This window comes from Mercenaria mercenaria, chromosome 12 (assembly GCF_021730395.1).
Source record: "Mercenaria mercenaria strain notata chromosome 12, MADL_Memer_1, whole genome shotgun sequence".
NCBI classification, from domain to species: Eukaryota; Metazoa; Mollusca; class Bivalvia; order Venerida; family Veneridae; genus Mercenaria; species Mercenaria mercenaria.
Genome location: NC_069372.1, coordinates 63,241,651 through 63,262,415, shown reverse-complemented (window position 1 = coordinate 63,262,415; position 20,765 = coordinate 63,241,651). Strand labels below are relative to the sequence as shown.

The following is a 20,765-nucleotide window of genomic DNA, read 5'->3' as shown; positions in this document are numbered from 1 at the left end:
GCCGTTCTGTTTTAAGTGTCAATTTCTTTAAGTAATAAAGATCATTCATGTATTTATGCAGTTATTTGGAGAAGATATTTATGTCCTTAGTTATTTACGTACTATTCCTTTAAAAGTCGTTTTAGAGTTACTTATAGTCATCTCATGTGTATTTTATAAACACTTATTATTCTTATTTACGGCCTTAATTTTACTTTTGTATGGCATAATAGTTCAAGCTTAAATTATGCCAGTTGGTAATCTAAGTAGCCACATTGGTTTGTCCTTTCTAAATATGAGTTTCACTTCTTTTTGTCCAACATTCATGAAACCCAGTCATACTGTCTGTTTGCTTAGGGTCTACATCAAAGACACTAGCATCGTTATATCACCGGAGTTTCCTTTTGCTGCATATTGCAGAAACTTTCGTACTTGTTTCATGTATACATGTATTGCTGACTGCAATATTGTCCACGTGGTAACTTCATTTCAGGTATGACGTAGTATTTCAAATTGCGACAATATATTATTATGATGTAGCATAACTCTAAACTTCATGTAAATTGTATCACTTCTCTCTGATATAGCTTCAAACTCCGATTAATCATTATAAGATGTTATACCATGGCGAAAAACAAAAACCAAACAAAAAAGATGACAAATTTGCTCAAAACAATAAGTATAATCTTGAAAAGCTGTCACTCAAAGTGATATCACAACAGGTAGGCTACATCTCGCACACAATAAAGAGGAAACTGTAATCTGTATATAAAATAAATCGCTTATATATTTCAAAATTGGTATTTTTCGCTGTGAAAATATCAGATACATTTCATTTTGATATTTCGATAACTCACTGAAAATGTAATACAATCAATTCCTAAACTCGACATATTAAATTGTTCCTATTATATCATTAAAGCATTCTCAGTTTCAAGAGAATGTAACTTTTTACAATAAGCAAACCCTTACCTGTATTATTATATGGATTCTCGAGTTTTGTTCTTTTGTTTGTGTGTATATTTTGTTATTTTTTACTTTCGATGAAAATATATGATCTATCTATGCATTACGTTCTTTTGTTCAAACGCAGTATATTTTGGTATCATATTCCGCATGAAATAACCTACTTTGGTAGTTGAGGTTTAACGTTATTGGTCTAAGATCAATGAACTCATAAATATGTAGTGCAAATCTATAACGTATTTTAAACATGGCAAACTATATGTTATCTGTGATATATTTGCTGGCACAATTTGGTAAATATTTTACATGAAACTTTACATTATTTTTATTTACTTTTATCATGTGATTACATTTATCAGAAATAAACTAGTAAGTTTTTAACAATTATCAAACGTTTAACAAGCTTTTGTTGTTTGTATATTATATTTTATTTTCGCGTCTCATAAACACGGTTGTCATAATAATAGCTTGTCTCGAGTGTTGTATTGGACACAGCTGAGGCAAAAGTATTTACTTTTGAAAAACAATCCGTACATTTTCACAAAATATATATATAGGTATATGTTTAAAGGTATAATTAACGTGATGGAGCGAACAGAATATCATTGATAAGGCATTGCTTCTAGTCATTGTCTTTTTATATTAATCAGTGTCAACGACACATATGGTAAAATGCAATTTAATATTAAATGTAAAAAGTAAAACATATGTGTTAGTTAACTGCAGTTAACTTCTCATTCGTTTTACGCATTTTAAACTTTAGATAGAAAGAAACTTTGTTGCAGGTAGGTAGGTAGGTAGGTTAGTTAGTAAGTGAGTAAGAAAATAGTTTCTTAAAGCGGCATATGTAATTTATTTAACAAACATACTAATAACGGCATATAAACAACGAAGTTAATATACAAAGTTCGGCTTAATGGACTTATTGTCACCTATTTCATTGTATGCTCATAGATGTCGAAATGCTCTTTCAGTTGAAATTAAAATTATACATTTTTTTGTATTATCCAGGGTTTGTTCAGTGTTATCGCCATCATAGAAGAGACAAACATCACGAAGAAAGGTGTGTATTTCTATCATTACATATTATAAAGTTACTGACCGGAATGCCATTCACTAACTTTTTTATTCATCACGACAAATAATTCCCAACTGTGGTTTCCGTTTGACAGACAAGTGAATTATAGACCGATGATACAGCACGAACAACCCAACGGTCATTTATAAAAGTAATATCATTTTAAAGTTAAACAGAGGTGCATTTGCGATTTGAATGCTTGTAAATGCTAATGCGTTAAAAGTATCCACAATCAAAAACAGCGAATTGGACAATTATGCAGGAATTGCCCTTAATACTGTTCTTTAGAAAGAGATATTTTAGGAATAAATAAGTTAGTTATTGATAGAGAAGAACGACGGGTTTAATTGTAGAGCGACAGGCAAAAAATAAAGACAACGATTAGATGTGTTTTAGGTTAACGTCAAAAGCACATAAAAAGTTCTAACAAAAGTATGTTTTCTTTTCTTTAGTGAAAAATTCATAATGTGTTCGAAATAAATTATTCGAAATACGTATACAAACGATTTAAAATAATGTAGAGGCAAGTGACATTTTGCAACGAAACGATTTATTGAGTTATAATCTTATTATTTCATTTACATTGTCTGGTCTATAATATGTTTGTTTGTTTGTTTGTTTTGGAGTTAATGCCGTTTTTCAACAGTATTTCAGTCATGTAACGGCGGGCAGTTAACCTAATCAGTGTTCCTGGATTCTGTACCAGTACAAACCTGTTCTCTCCCTATTGAGCTAAGCGGGCGGGTGGTCTATAACATGTATATGCAAGGCCAGATGTTTAATAAACTTGGGATAAACATTTACCAATATAAGAAAAATAAGCGTGCGCAAGACTTAGGTTTATAGCTCCGAAGCTAGGCCATACTATCGAAACTAAAATACAGAAGGTGATTGCTACTTGCTCAGAATAATCTTGACATATTAAATCTACTCGTAATTGATCAGCTGTATCTTCATGCGATCACGTTTCATATAACTGTTTTACAGCCTCTTTTTTATTTAATGGCAAGTTCGTGGTTGCAAAATTAATTATATTGTATACGTTTTCCATCAGAAACGAGTACTTAGTTTTACAAAATTTACAATGCATCCCGGACAGTATTCGATGTTTTAGTGGTTCTGACTTGCAAAATGATTTCGTTTCATTTTTGAAAACTTTAACAATACATAATAAACTTTCATTTTCTTTTTTGTTCTGCTATTTCCTAATTTTAATTAACGTTTGGCTCAATATTTTGAACAAAAATCAAAGAACACCAAATTATAGAAACACTTCTTTTACATAAAAAGTCGACAAATTCATTATACAGGAATTTTTCAGGGGCCTTACGACGAATTCGAGAGAAGGGTTGTGTACGAATGATTCGAATTCGATTTAACGAAGTTTGACTTATATTAATCTACAAAACGATTGCCAGTTTACTGACACATGCATTGAGTTCCGGAAAAAGACTACATAAAGGGATCATACTTTTTTAAAAACATACCATTTTCAAAGAACTGTTACAAATCTTCTTTTTTATGTATTTGCAATAATGTGCCAGTGATGAAACATCAGTAGGCTTAAGGTGATATACGTTTAACATAGTTTTGTAAAAGTACATTCCCATCCCATGTCATTATTGCGATGGTAAAATTCAACAACAACATGTGAATATTTATCTTTTATCAACGTTTCAGCGCTTTTTTATGACATTATTGCAAAAGTCTCTGAATTTCCTTCGGTTGTGAACTTAATTTTCTTTGCATGTCTGGTCTTATGTTCTTATTATTCTGGAATTAATTCCCATTCATTTTAGCATTTCTCTCTTTTCAGTTCTGAACTTACAACGGGTCAGTATGCGGCCATTTGCACAGCTGGCGCTGTGGTTTTTGCCCTTATCATTATATCTATTATTGCACTGATCATAAAGTGCAATAAGAAGTCCAAGACATCGGTACAGCCTGCACATGGCAAACATGATGGTAAGGTTATACATTGTTTATTGATGTACATAATTATGAATTACAATCTATCAATAATATTAAAGTGTATAATATACAAGCAAGATAAATACACAAGCAAGATTTTAAATTATGTTGTCATTAATTTGTAGGAATGACGTTTACCTCTGTGTATGAATATTATTGTGTCCGTTAAATGTTTAATATTGTAGCAATGTCTCTGTCTGATATATTTTTTGAAAACAGTGCACTCAAATTGTACAAATGTACAACAAGTAACTGTGACAGTTAAACATTGTGTGTGTGTTCGGGTTTAACGTCTTTTTCAACAATTGTTCAGTCATATAAACGACGGTGTCTACTTGTAGCAGTGAGCACAATGCCCAACCTTATAGTGCTGCCTCACTGGAATATCACGTCGTAGACACGTGGCATGATACCCCACCCAGTCACATTATTCTGACACCGGGCTGACCAGTCCTATCAGTGTCACCTAAATGCTGAGCGCCAAGTGAGGAAGCTGCTAGAACCAGTTTTTACGTCTTTGGTATGACGCGGCCGGAGATCGAACCCACGACCTCCCGCACTCGAAGCGGACGATCTATCACTAGGTTACCGAGACGGTATAGTTAAACACTGCGAGGTCTGAGGGAGGTAAGGTAATATATATAGATCTGTAATTAATATGAGACATTATTTTCTGTGTAACTTCCTACTGGTACTGATGATAAACCCGAACAGAAAATGAGGTTTTTTACCTGTAACTTTTTTATTTCTGCAAATTGTAATCAACGGTCGGTATCAAAATAAAGCTTAACCTTTGATGAAAACTTTACATAATTCAAATTTATATTTAGTAAACAAACTCACACGAAGTGAGGCCCTGAAAGGGGTATGTAAAAAGGGGACTATATGAACGGTGACTGGTGATAAATTCGAACACTTTGTCATTTACAAAATTTTCTTGGTATTATTATATTGAAACTTTCCCCAAAAAGCTGCAACAGTCATTCCTGATCTAGTAATGAAAAGTTACCAAATGTCAGGCCTTCATGTTTCGACAGTGAGCATGCGCAAAAAACACCCTCTTCCCCAGTAATTTTGGATAAATATTTTTTATACAACTTTATGTAAGTTATTTATTTATACAGAATATTAACCAATTTTGTTTTTGTTTACACCAGTTGGTGTTGTAAGTGGATACTATTAGATGGTGTGTTCAATTTTATAAATAACCGATTGCAATCGAATATTTCAAAGGGGGTCGACTTTATCATCTGTTCGGGTTTATCATCAGTACCAGTATATATAATGTAATACTGTTACATATGTTACAGGTGTAACGACATTGTCACCTAGAGAAGGAGTAGCAAACAAGATGCCTCTATACGACGACCCACCACCAATGTACAGTCTGCGTGATCAAGGTCCAAGCAATGATGTTTATCTACCACCTTATTCAAAGTCCAAACCGATCGAACATGCTGTTTGAATTGCACACTGTTTTATTAATAATACATATCAAAGGATGAATGCGAAAGAGGTCTAATGACATATAGTTAAAGAAGCACTTAGACTTCTTTAGCATTCACCCCTCGATATATTATAAAGGAACTGTGATAACTCCTCCTACGATTGGAAGTGTTTTGTTCTAAAAGTGCTTACTTTCAAAATAATGTGCTTTCTTTTTTCTGACCGCAAATACTATTTCGTAGCAGGATTTGAAAAATACCTCTGTTAAATTTGATTACCCGTTCATTTTGGTTAAATCAATAATACTATTATTGATTTAACCAAAATGAACGAGTAATCAAAGAGTCAAGAAAGAGAGTATGCTGAAAGACAACATTCAAATTATTTCATGACCAAGTACAAAAATGTTCTTTAAACATATTCTAGCTTAAACTCTACGTAACTAATACTACGAAATAAACAGATATAATGACCATTGCCTGCGTGGCATGTGGAACTCGGCTTAATTTTTGTTAAAATTTTTGTTTGAACTGTTATCAAACTCTTAATTTTTCCGTTGTTGTTTTCAGTTATATAGTGTGTAATTAAGCTGTTATATTTAACAGTATTCTGAGTTTGACAATGACGGACTGCAATAGATATTTGTATTGGGTAGTTAGGTTTCATAATTGAGATGATTTGCGCCTATTTCAATCTATCTTTACAACATTGGCACGATTTTAAAAAAGAAAAGAAAATTATAGTAAGTTGAAATATAATATCTTGATAGATACATACACGTGCTTGTTAACTTATGTTTCATACTGTTTTGTTACGTTAACCTTTTGATAGTATTTTACCCGTTTTGTATATAAATATGCTTGTTAATCATTGATCCACGTTGCTATGTATTTTCATTTATTAAAAGTTTTGCATGAAATTCTAGACGTTGGTCTACAACATACCTAATTATATGAAATTATGAAATAATGCATTGAGGGGCATCTGAGGCCTTCATCTGCTATCAAAAGCTTAAAAGACGCTGTATGACAAATATTTGTTGCCGTTCGACGTTAATCCCAACTTACTCTTGCCCATCCCACCCGATCCCAAGAACAAATGCCGATGAATCACTTACAAATGAAGTGCCCGAACGTGTATATTCGCAGAACGATCTACGAACAAATTTCGCAGGCATAAACTTAACTAAACAAACTGGCAGCAGACTCGATTTGAGCCATCTGTGGAGATTCATTTTTTTATTTGACTGCGCATTTTCATTAGACATATTGAAATGTGTAAGCTCTCCAACGCTTTTAAAGCGGTGTTGTATTATACGGTAGCATTGAACTATCTCTATGATCTCCAAGGACAACAAATCATTACTTGACTGAATCAAAGTATGTTCAAGGATACCATACCTCACTAAGACTGCTGTTGTAAATAATAGTCCAATCTCTAAGAACATTTTTGAGAATATCACATTTTCAATCTAAATAATAGTAGAGTCGTTTTTGATTACGTCAGTCCATTTGAGACATTGAAAATACATCACTCCTTTTCCCCTAGTACCGTATTAAACGCAACTCACTTACACAGGAGAATGGAATGGAATGGAATCCATACAACCAAAGGTCTGGAAACATTAACAACATCGATTATAACTACATTTGTGTACTTTTATAATGTAAACAATGTGTCCCATTATCCTTTGTACTGAAAGTAAGCTGTTATACTGATTATTACTTATTGAATATTAAATGAAGAACGTATCTTTGTTTGTTTGTTTGTTTGTTTTGGGTTTAACGCCGTTTTTCAACAGTATTTCAGTCATATAACGGCGGGCAGTTAACCTAACCAGTGTTCCTGGATTCTGTACCAGTACAAACCTGTTCTCCGCAAGTAACTGCCAACTTCTCCACATGAATCAGAGGTGGAGGACTAATGATTTCAGACACAATGTCGTTAATCAAATAGTCACGGAGAACATACGCCCCGCCCGAGGATCGAACTCGCGACCCCGCGATCCGTAGACCAACGCTCTTACCTACTGAGCTAAGCGGGCGGGCTGAAGAACGTATCATCCTTATAATAAAAACAGAGATGATGAAATCGGAATCTCCTAATAGAAAGACCAAATTAGTATATGTTTGATATTCGGCAAAAGTATAAAGACACTGAGGTTGAACCCAAATTGAAAAAAATAAGGTATATGGTGATGAAAATTTCTTGCAAGTAAATTTGCACGATATCCCTTTTTGTATACATCGCCTTTGTACAACTAAAGGTTATTCCGTCTGTTAGATGAAGAATTCCACCACTAATAAAGAAAATATGTTTCCTTTTATACAATATTTTACGTCGATTCTTAGGTTTCAATATATATTTATTCAAACTAAACGTATCATACACTGCATTTTTGTGCACTACATGTTTCAACAGTAATGTACAAGTACACTTTCAATGAATCTTACAAATTGCGATGTTTAATCTTTAATCATCGTTCCACACGTCTTAAGAAAGTGAATAAGCAATGCCATTTAGACAACTTGTAGAAATATGCAAATTAGATTTGTCATTGTCACGATTTTCAGCTCGACTAATCGAAGAATAGTCCGAGATATTCTATTCACCTTGGCGTCGGCGCGGGCGTCACACCTAGATTGAAGTTTGTTTCTTTTTTCTAGATCAATAACCAACCCTGCAGGATCAAGCACTATAACTATGACAAGTACTCTGGGCAAAGTATACCCCTTTCGCACTTAGACAATCCTGGTTAAAGTTTTGCATGCAGGTCACTATCTACAGCAGCAAATGCAGATATCGATTTGAAACTTCACGGGTTTAAAAAACTAGGTGATAGTATCAAGTCTCATAACTCTGACATGTATTTTGCAAAATTGTGTTCCTTTTTGAACTTAGGCACTTCAACATTTAGGGTAATATTTCTGTTTCCGCGACAGAGTCGAGCAGTAGCTGTCTTACGGATATTATAAGTACTTTCGAAGCCAACTTCAGAGTGCACTTTTTTTTTCGGGCGGAGAAACATGACGTTGACATATCTGATTTCTTTAAGACAGTTCTTTGTATTATGTAAGATTCAATGTTGTTTTCATCAAATAAAACGATGATGCTATTTTAGGAATGAATGTCACAATGTTTTATTAACGTTATTAACAGATTTATTTTTTTATATATGTTTTTATTCATATAATTAGGTCAGGAAGGTGACTATCTTTTCCTAAACTGCTAAATGCAACGGTGTCATGTTGAGGATTTCATTTCAGGTAATGACACAAAATGTCGAATTGAGATAAAAATAATTTTTGCGATGTGGTTTAACCTAAATTATATCTATTCTCTCTCTCTCTCTCTCTAACAAAAACGTTCAACACTAGATATCAATGGTGTATGGGAATGCATTTTTGCTGAAACGGTTAAGCATTCACAGATGCAAAACAAAAACAATGAAAATTACAAATGTTGTAATGTTACATGATTGTGCACATAATTTTGTTAGTTGCCTTTGTATTGGGGCTGAATTTTACAATTACTTATTTTACATCATGTTTGCACAATTTACATTCACAACGTTGACGACTTGTTCCTGAATATCTGACTAGTACTCAGACCTTTGTAAGGCATTGCTGAGACTTCGTTCAGTTCCAGTCTCATGGGAATTTATACCTTAGGATCAGGAGGTCAGCGCACTATCGCTGAACCTCTGTTCTTTCCTATCTTATAGAGTCGGGAGTTCCTATAGAATGAGTTGAACATTTTATTATATGAAATAGGAGGAATTTAATGTTTCTAAGCTTATTACTAACATGAATTATGTCTAATGTAGTGGATAAAAACAAACACACAGTCAATTTACTATTTACTAATATTCCAACGTTTCGACAACATGCATTCTTCAGGGAATAAGAATAACAAATGAATTATGTTTAGGCATAAGAAACGTTTTTGCAATTTGCGTCTTAAAAACGGCTAACTTCTCAAGTGACCATGTTTCACTGATGACTATAATGGAGAAAACAATCTCAGGTTTCAGGAACAGTCGCGATTTTTAATTTTTGCGCAAATAGCAATACTACGATTTCTTTAGCAAAATACAATTGACTATTTTATAGATTTCTCATTTATCATCACTTGTCATGCATCGACTGATATCGTGTCATTAATATCTGCAGCATAAAGGAAGTATGTTTCCTAGCACATTTCATCTCCTTTCTATTGGTGCTTGAACTCTTTTACTTTTTGTACAGACAGAGGGTGAGATGTACAAAGACATTATATATATATATAGTAGACAGAATTTATACGAACTAAATCACCACCACAATACACCAGACCAATTACGACAACGCGCCTAACAGTACAAACGAACACGCACACGCCACAGCAAGTCCACTAACCCAATAAGATTAGTTTCGGTGCTGCTTTATATACGAGCCCGAATTGTACTACACATTCGTACTGGTTCAACATTTGCATATATATGCTCAAATATCTGTTTTCATGTCTCTCAAATCAGTATTGACATTTTAGTCTTTTTAACTGATTGGGACCAGAGAAGCTATATTTTCTCTCTCTGAAAGTGAACTGGATCTCGAGGATACACTGAATATATAGAGATAGTTTGCATTAAGAGATATAATTAAATTCAGAACAGTTGACTTTCCCATACGTGAGATCCGCTAGGATACAAGTTCGCATTATAAATTATTATATAATAGACAGAATTTATACGAACTAAATCGCCACCACAATACACCAGACCAATTACGACAAAGCGGCTAGCAGTACAAACGAACACGCACACGCCACAGCAAGTCCACTAACCCAATAAGATTAGTTTCGGTGCTGCTTTATATACGAGCCCGAACTGTACTACACATTACAATTACATTGATACATTGTTCTCATGTCTAATCCAATGACCCTTGAGAATAAATTTAAAACACTATTTGACGCAAAATACATTTTAAACTTCGTATGATTGGTGTCATACTTCTAATTGAAGGGTTACGGTTACGCTTGAATACAAGTGGTGATCAATACTCGTGTGTGGTACAAATCTATATACGCATTTTAAACATGGCGGACTGTGTGTTACTCGTGATATCTATAGCACTATTTGGTAAATATATTAGATGAAGCTTTATATTTCTCTTTATATTACATTTTAGAAGAACACTCGAGTCACTAATTGTTATAACTATAATCATATTTCTATCTGCATACTGCGTTGCGTATTTGTTCGCTTATAATACAAACTTCAGATATGGTAAAGCGCTAGTTTTAATGTCTGTTTTAATAGAATGCTCGCTGATTTCTTAAAAGTATTAATTATTTTGAGCCAATAACCTACAATACATTTTTTTTGAAAATATTACATTTTAGAAGAACAGTCGAGTCACTAATTGTTAGAACGATAATCATATTTCTATTTGCATATTGAATATCTGACATTGAAAATAAAAAAATATAGCATAGCATTTATTCTGAGCAGGATAATTTGCCATAAAATATGTATACATCTTTCACAAAATGCATTTCAAGATAACAAATATGATAAATGTTCATTGATTTGAATGACTTTAGAGAATGTACAGGGAAGAAATAGCGATTTATACATAACATAAATCTGAATAATTAGTAGATGTATAGAGAGTAAGAAATAAGGTCGGGAATAAGCAATTATGTACGGAGAATGGAGAAAACGTATACTTTTAGAAATAAAAGCAAGTAGGTACATGTTGGTAGGTAGATAGGTAGGTAAGTAAGTAAGTAAGTAAGTAAGTAAGTAAATAAAAAAGTGAGAAAGATTACGGACGAACTGACATCTTGACGGACGGGCAGACGAAAGGTCAAGAGAAAATCTAAGTGGGGGTTGTGGGGAGAGTGGGGGGGAGGGGTGTTAAAAAACCCATGAACTTAGAATACATTCTTGAGATATCTATACTTATTTTGATACGTTAAAATACTTTTAAATACCCTCGTTTATTGTATGAAGTTATATGTCAATTTCAAACTGTCAAACAGTCAATAAGCAGGGAAAAAGAAACGTCACTTCACGGTTAATACCCCCCCCCCCCCCCCCCCCCCCCCCCCCAAGAAAAGTGCAATTCAGTAAGATAAAAGCCCTAAACGGACATTTACAGAATCGGTTACATCGTAATGAGGTATAATTATATCCACTGTTACCTGCTTTGTAATCAATTTCTATTGTTATTTAAAATACACGCAGTGATCATTCCTAATCAACACGGAATGTTTGTGATTTGATGCTTACTGTATGGTGCAAAAGCAGTCCGGTGTCGTTTTGTACAACATTCTACCAATTATAAAGAAATTCAACAAAAACGGTAGTCACTCACCGAGTTCTACAGAAGTGTTTTCTTTAAAGGCACACAATTACACGGAACGAGTGCTTGTGGCTGTAAGAAAACATATATATGTTTTTGTCATACTAGTTGTTTCCAGAAAGCGAAACAAAATGCGAGGTTAAACTCGTTAGAAAACTTACCGATGACAGCGAAAGTGTCGTCAGTCGGCCATATTATCCGTCTTTCCTTCGACGAATCTCCCATTGTCGCAGTTGTTGGAACCACCGCTTCAGGTAAAATTATGACCAATGTGTAGTTTACAAAAAATGTCTGTTCAACTATTATGTCAAAAGAAATTGATTTACATCTGTATTTCTGTCTCGTAGGTTTTGTACATTGCGACGATAGCAAAGACGAAGATGACAAAAAAGGGCAAGTATTTGTTTCTCTATATATACACTTAAGACCGGCATGCCATTCAAAAAGCATTTCATTACATTGAAATAAGAAATAAGTTTCACAAAGTGAAAGTGGATTTTCAAAACGTTTTTTGCATTTTTTGATAAATTTTACGGAATGTTATAAATTTTCAGTTTTGTTGTATTAATTTCCTATTTTTGATTTAAAATATTCTTTTAAGGTATTGGACTCATAATAGTAATGTTTACCAAATGGAATTTGCTTAGTGTATTCTTAAAGTTGGTCGAGTTTCGCACTGTATTGCAATTCTTAAACAACTTTTACCGTGCCGTTTTTTTTTGTTGTTGTTTTTTTTTATTATAAATTTTATATAATTTATGGTATTTCCACAAGCTCAAGTAGAGACAAATTACAAAGTGATGGCCACTATCCAAAAACGTTTGCAGAGAATTCATTTTACCATTAAATTTGATAAAAGAATCATCGAACTATTGGTAAACAATTATAAAACACAGAATAAAACTGTCCATATAATATTTTCTAGGGAGCCTCAAGTACACGGATTTAATGAGACAGAATTCTAACTCCAACATTGAAAACTTAAGGTCGAATCTTGCGGGTCTGTTTTGAATTTTGCTCATTTAATTCAAAAATAACCTTGGGGCAGAAGTAAAAACCTACTACATTTCTTCCACAATATGTAATCTAAAGAGAGAAGGCAAAATAGAGAACTTTTACCGCATGTAACTCTTTTAAGATGTCTAACTCTACCCCGTCTGTGTTAAAGGTAAATTCACATTGAACAGCAAGAAATCACTTATCAAATGAAATTTTTCCCATTTTGTACAATAAATCAATAACAAGTCTTGAAAGAAGTAAAAACATACTAGTAAAAAAGGAAAGTAAGTTAAAAAATGGTCCCAGTAGGGCTTGAACCTACGCCCCCTCACCCCTCTGAAAATTGCAGTCAAAGTAGGTTTATGGTTCGAATTGAAAACTCTTAAAAAAGGAGGTACTCTGTTACGGGTCTGATACCTTAAACACGTTAGTAAAATACTTTTTGAACCGATGTCCTTCTCGCAAACGTCTCGGAATTCCTTTCAGTTTTACACTTAATTTCCTTTAATTGTCTGGACGTAGATTTATTTTCTTTTAGGTCTAAATATCTAGTTGTTGACTTTATCTAGTTCCAGTTCTGGACTTACATTGGGTCAGTATGCGGCCATTGGCATAGGTGGCGCTGTTGTTCTTGCCCTCATCATCATTGGTATCGTTGCACTGATTATAAAGTGCAATAAGATGTCCAAGGCATCGGTACAGCCTACACAGGGCAAACATGATGGTAAGGTTATACATTGTTGGGTCATTGCTGGCTGACTGGTATTCATAAATTTATTCATGTAATATTAGAAAATCCTTAAAAAGCATAGAACACAACCAAGAAAAGACGACAGACTCTGGTTGTACTTAGTTAAGTCATTTCCTGTAATGAACTGTGCAGCACCAGTTGTGTCTACTTACAGTGGTTCAGGCTGAAGATTTAAATGCACAACATGATCTAAAAGGACTAGAAAATATAAAGACACCATATATAGCACTAGAATAATTACACGTTTCGAAAACTAATGGAGATAATGAAATATAATGATATTTCTATAATTGAAACAGTTACCATACGTCAAGACTGAACTTAATTTAAGCATTTCAATAATAGTATAATAAAGAATAATACAAAAGTTAAAGATTATGCTAGTTTGCTATTGTCATTTATTTGCGGGAAATGAAAGTAATTTTATGCATGAACATAATTGTGTAATATAACTGTAAATGTGTAATGTTTTGACATAGTCTTGATTTGAAGTATTTCAGAAAACAGTGCTTTCAAATTGTACATATATACAGTTAGTAACTGTGACAGCTACACATTGCATGGTTTGATGGTGATAACATAATATTGATCTGTAATATTGTGTATATAATGTAATGTTATATCATTCGTTACAGTTGTAACGATATTGCCACCTAGAGAAGGAGTAGCTAACAAAAGCCCTCTGTACGACGACCCACCACCAATGTACAGTCTGCGTGATCAAGGTCCAAGCAATGATGTTTATCTGCCACCTTATTCGAAGACCAATCCGACCAAACACGCTATTTGAATTTCACACTGTTTAAAGTATCAAACATTTTTTAAAGAAAGTGTGGCTGTGATTAGAAGTTTATTCTGCTCTTAACAAACGAGCCGTTTCATGAGAAAACCAACATAATGGCTTTGCGACCAGCATGGATCCAGACCGCGCAGTCTAATCAGGATCCATGCTGTTCGCTAACAGTTTCTGTAATTGCAATAGGCTTTGAAAGCGAACAGCATGGATCCTGACCAGACTGCGCGGATGCACAGGCTGGTCTGGATCCATGCTGGTCGCAAAGCCACTATGTTGGTTTTCTCAAGGCGCGGCTCAAATGTTAAATAGAATAATGTGCTTTGATTTTTTTCCAAACAGTACTGTTTTTAAAACGTATTTTTGACAACAAGCTTTGTATTAAATTTGATTATTTTTTATGTTTAAAGCAATAATTTCCACTAAAAGAGAATTGCTTTTTAACGCAAAGTTCAATTTGTTTTATAAACCTTCGGTGTTAAATTTAAAACATTCCGGTTGGAAACCTTTTTAGCGCAAAGAAATTTACAGACATATTGGCTAACGTCTGTGTCACATGTGGAACTCGGCATATTTGTTTGTCAAAATGTTCATTTAAACTATTATCAAACTCTAATTTTTCTTCTATTTTAACTGTTGTTTTGTCAGATATATAAAATGTAATTCGAGTGTTATATTTACCAGTATTTTGAAGTTGCAACTGAAGTACCCCATAGGCAGTTAATTTTGCCTAATTACTTGAGATATTATCGTCTTTATAATACATGTATTGGCATAATTTCAAAGAAGGGAAGAAAAATTTTAGCAAATCGAAATATTTATGTTGTTATTTATATACATGTGCTTGTTATGTTTACTCGTGATAGATTCCTTTTTTTAGTTATTTTTACATTTTTATAGTGTTTTGCACTTTCTATATGTAAATATGTTTGTTTAATTTGAAGAACTTTAATATTGTCAGTAGTTAGAAACATGATGTTTTTGAAACAGTATAACCCCATTTAACCTTCAATCCCCGGTCCGAACCAACTAATGTCGGACAAATTAAAATACTTTAAAAACCACAGATTTCAAACATACTAAAAAGTTTTAAACATATATAATATAAGATGAGTTTACAAAATAAAATATATTGTTTGAAAGAAAGAAAATTTACTGATAATATAAATCCTCATTATGTTACAACAAAAAACGGGAGGCTAATGATAAAAGCAAAATGTAAATCTTGCGGAAAAACGAAATCAAAATTCGTTAAAAACAAAACTGGAGGTAAATTAGATATCCATAAAGCAATGTTACCTTTGTTGCCTAAAAAAGGACTTACCATCCCAGGATATAATTATTGTGGGCCGGGGAACCCCCTAGACAATGGACCCCCTGTTAACGAACTAGATGCAGTATGTATGAATCATGACTTTTGCTACGACTCAGGACTAAGTAAAAGTGAATGTGATAAACAAATGCTTTCCAATTTAAAGAACACTAAGTCAAAAACATTTGGAGAAAAGATTGCAAAACATTTAGTTGTAAAACCAGCTATCAAAACCAAATACAAACTTGGTCTCGGACAAAAATCAAAAAACGGGAAAAGGGGGTAGAGCAAACTTTTACTACCCCCGAAATAAATTGGAGTGACGAATTAGCAGAAGAATTACACAAACCAATTAAACGAAAATTTCAAAAACGAAAGGTAATAGTTAATGACATTGATGATACTTGGTCAGCTGATTTAGTTGACATGCAAGCTTTTTCAAAATACAATAAAGGAGTAAAGTACTTGTTAACCGTTATTGATATATTCAGCAAATATGCTTGGGTTATTCCATTAAAGAATAAAACCGGAGAATCTGTTACAGAAGCATTTGAAAAAATAATTTTAAAAGGGCGATTACCAATAAATTTATGGGTGGATGAAGGAAAAGAATTTTATAATAAAAAGTTTGAATCATTTTTGAATAAAAATAAGATTAATATGTATCATACATTTAATGAAGGCAAAGCTGTAGTAATTGAAAGATTCAATAGAACTTTAAAAAGAATAATGTGGAAATATTTACAGCAAATAATACTTATACTTATTTAGATATTTGCAGGATATGGTTGATAAATATAACAAAACAAAACATTCTAGTATAAAAATGACACCAACCGAAGCTAGTAAAAACTTAAATAAAGGTACTGTTTACTTTAATTTATATGGTAATTTAAAGATACCAAAGAGTAAAGAAAAATTTAAAATTGGTGATCGAGTTCGCTTAAGCAAACTGAAAAGACATTTTGAAAAAGGATATACACCAAACTGGACAGAGGAAATATTTATAATTTATAAAATTAATAAATACAAATCCCAGAACATACACTATTAAAGATTTAAATGATGAAATAATTCAAGGTTCATTTTATGAACAAGAACTTTTACCTACTACACAAGAGGTTTTTAGAATAGAAAAAGTTATTAGACGAGACTAAACAAGCTTTAGTAAAATGGAAAGGTTACAATGAAAAATTTAATAGTTGGGTACCATTTAGTGAATTGAAAGAAATTTAAGTTGAAAAATATTAATATTAATTATATAAATGAGTAATAAAAAACTAATTTCTAATAATAATGGAATAGAAACAATAGATCAATTAATTATTCACTTAACTAAACTAGCTGCTGCTTACAGAAAAAGTTATAAATTTTGTGGGAGAGTAAGTACTGGGTTATATATTACAGCAGGTGTCTTTGGTTGTTCAGCTGCATTAGCACTTGTTCCAGCTATTCCTATATTTGTAGCAGTTGCTGGTGCTGTTCCATCAGTAATTACCATATTTACTAACAGACTAAAACTTGACGACAAGAAATTTATTTTAAAAGCACATCATCACAAAATAAAACAACTTATAACAAAAGCACGAATTGGAAAAGTAAATAAAGAAGAAGAGAAAAAGGTTATTCAAGATATTTTTACAATACTATTAGAAATGCAGGAAGAAAAAAAATTATTCAACACCTCTTGAAATGCATATGAAGGAATTTAAACTTAACGGATATAAAAGTAAAAAAGAAGAAGAGTTGTATTAAAGGTTATTAAAGATTATTAAAGATTATTAAAGATTTTTTCTATAAGTATTTTATATAAATGAGAAAAATTATATCAGTTGAAGGTAATATTGCATCAGGAAAAAGTACGTTTTTAGATATTATTAAAGAATATAATCCTAATTTTAATATAATTCCAGAACCAATTCACGAATGGCAAAATGTTATGGACTCTGATTATAATTCATATAACCTTTTTGAACTTGCTGCTCAAGAACCTTCCAAATATTTATTTCCTTTTCAGCTAACAACTTTAAATAGTCATATAAAAATGTTATCTTCTGCTAAACAGTTTGATGGTATTTCTGTCTTTGAACGTTGTTATTTAACTAACAGTAACGTTTTTACAAAACAACATCACGACAACGGTGTTATAAATGACCCCGAGTGGGTAGTATACATTCTTTTCTTAACTGATCATATTATAAAACCATACGGAAAAAACCCAATTGATGGATTTGTTTATGTTAAAACCGACCCAGAAATATGTTTTAAAAGACTCCAAAAAAGAAACAGAACGGAAGAAAACAAAGTTGGTTTCGATTATTTAGAAAAACTACACAAATTACACGAAGAATGGTTAAACAGAATGTTTCAAGAAGGTATTAAAATTTTAACAGTTGATAACAATTTAGAAAAAATGACTTTAAAATCTTATTCAAAAGATATAGATAATATAAACAAATTTCTTAAATCAATATAATTTCATTAGGTGCGTTTTTAAAGATTTTTTTCTATAAGTATATTATATATAGATGGTTAATAGAAAGGTAGATAGAATGATTATGCCAAAATTATCTAGCACTTCAGGAGAAATAATGAATCCAGACAAAAAATCATATAAAAAAGTTCTTAAAAGAAGAAATGTTATTAAATCAAAACTTAATCAAATAGTTAGCGATGAATATAAAAACCATGTCATTGATAAATTACAAAATGTTATAGATCCTTATCTTTTAAAAAATAATTTATTTGAATGGAACTGTGGTTGTCTATTAACTGAAGAAGAAAATGCTGAAAGATTATGTGATTGTCCCAGACCAAATAATAGTCGAAACAATCCTAAAAATGTTATTGTAACCGACTGTGATACTAATGAAGAAAAAACATATAAAAAGATATTATGCAGCGTCTAAAGACCTTGGTATTAATTCTGGGTTAATAACAATGTGCTGCAAAGGAGAAAACCGAGTAAAATGTGGAATATCAAAAACTAATGGAAAAAGATATAAGTTTAAATATTTTAATTCTTCTTAAAGATAATTTAAAACTTTATTTATTTTATTATTTTTTAATTATTTTTTTAATCCTTTTTTGCTTAACGAATTTTATTTTCTAAATATAATATATAGATGGAAATTGAGAGATCTACAAAGCAATATTATAAGAAATTTGAAATTAAAATTACATATAGACAAGATCCAAAGAATCAATTATATTTAACTATAAACGACTCTTATGAAATACTTAAATCTGAACTTAAAACTTTAAAAGGTATAAAAATAAACGTTGTTTTAAAAATAACTTTTGCAAAAATGGATAAAACTGATACAATATATAAATCAGCTTATTTTCAATCAAAGGCTTTAGAAATAATTAATACAAACGAAATAAAAAACACTTTACATCAAACCTTTGATGAAATAATAAATAGAATTGGTAATTGGATTTCTGAAGGAAGTGGCTGGAGAATAGGGTCAGTTGATGCTCATTATATAAATAGATATAAGTATAGTCCATTGGCTGCTTCAAGTTATTTAGAATTACCAAAACCATTACAACATCCAATGAAAGGATTAATAAATATAAAGAATGATGATAACGAATGTTTTAGATGGTGTCATTTAGCTTACAAATTTCCTGTTAAAGAAAACCCTCATAGAGTTTCAAAATATAAAAAAACATATAAACGATCTTGATTATACTGGAATTAAATTTCCTGTTACATTAAATCAAATACCTAAAATTGAAGTTTTAAATGATATATCATTTAATATATTTGGATATGAAGAACCTACGGGAATTTATCCATTGTACATATCAAAATATCAATACGAAGAACACTGTGATATGTTATTAATTAATAAAGATAAGATAAATGGCGACTGTAAATCACCAGAGACCCCAGTCCAACATTATGTTTGGATAAAAGACTTTAATAGATTAATGTTTAACAAAACAAAACATGCAAATAAAGAACACTTCTGTAAAAACTGTCTGCAACATTTTTCTCAAGAAAGAATATTAAATGAACATATTCCAAATTGTTTAGCTATTAATGGTACCCAAGGCGTAAAAATGCCAAAATAGGGAAGTAAAGTACAATTTAAAAATTATCATAAAGGTTTAGCAGTACCTTTTGTAATTTATGCTGATTTTGAATCAATAACTAAAAAAGTTTTAACTGCTTTACCATCAACTGAATCTTCATTTACTGAACCATATCAAAATCATATAGATTGTGGTTACGGCTATAAAGTTGTTTGTTGTTATGATAACAGTTATACTAAACCAACCCCGATTTATAGAGGTCCTAACGCAGTTTATAAATTTATTGAAAAAATGCTTGAGGAAGAGGAATATTGTAAAGAAATATTTAAAGAACATTTTAACAAAGATTTGAGAATGTCTAAAAAGATGAAAGTGAATTTAAAAAACAAAAGTTTTGTCATATCTGTGAAAAAGAATATAAGGAAAATGAAAATCCTGTCCGGGATCATTGTCATATAACAGGAAAATTCAGAGGAAGTGCTCACTCAGAATTTAATATTAATTTTAGACTAACATATAAAATTCCTGTTATTTTTCATAATTTAAGAGGTTATGACGGTCATTTTATTATGCAACAAATAGGAAAATTTAAAAAAGAGATTAATGTTATTCCTAACAATATGGAAAGATATATGGCATTTATGATTTCCGACTTGGTTTTTATTGATTCATTCCAATTTATGTCTCAATCATTGGATAACTTAGTAAAAAAAATTCCAGAATTTAAATACACATCAACTAAATTTAATTGTGAAAGTGTTGAATTATTAAAGACAAAAGGTGTTTATCCATATGATTACATGGATTCATTTGAAAAATTCAAAGAAACAAAATTACCTTCTAAAGAAGATTTTTATTCAATTTTTAATGAAACACACATATCTGACAACGAATATGAACATGCTAAAAATATCTGGAAAAAAAATAAAATAAAAACAATGGGAGAATATCATGATCTATATTTAAAAACTGACGTATTACTTTTAGTTGATGTATTCGAAAATTTTAGAAAATTATGTTTGGAGTACTACAAATTAGATCCTTGTCATTATTTTAGTAGCCCTGGTTTAGCTTGG

General features: G+C 31.7%; 1 protein-coding gene and 1 long non-coding RNA gene across 2 annotated transcripts; both read left to right on the top strand.

The window, feature by feature from the left end:
* Positions 1-1,126: 1,126 nt before the first annotated feature.
* LOC123534364 (uncharacterized) lies at positions 1,127-6,622 on the top strand. The gene is made up of 4 exons (XM_045316586.2): positions 1,127-1,238; positions 1,957-2,008; positions 3,840-3,988; positions 5,305-6,622. The coding sequence occupies exons 1-4, from the start codon at positions 1,193-1,195 to the stop codon at positions 5,457-5,459; spliced, it is 402 nt and encodes a 133-aa protein (XP_045172521.2). The 5' UTR covers positions 1,127-1,192; the 3' UTR covers positions 5,460-6,622.
* A 3,806-nt stretch (positions 6,623-10,428) lies between these two features.
* On the top strand, positions 10,429-14,753 carry LOC123534227 (uncharacterized). Its single transcript, XR_008366531.1, has 3 exons — positions 10,429-10,562; positions 12,138-13,513; positions 14,176-14,753. It is a non-coding gene; the product is annotated as an uncharacterized LOC123534227 (long non-coding RNA).
* Positions 14,754-20,765: the final 6,012 nt, after the last annotated feature.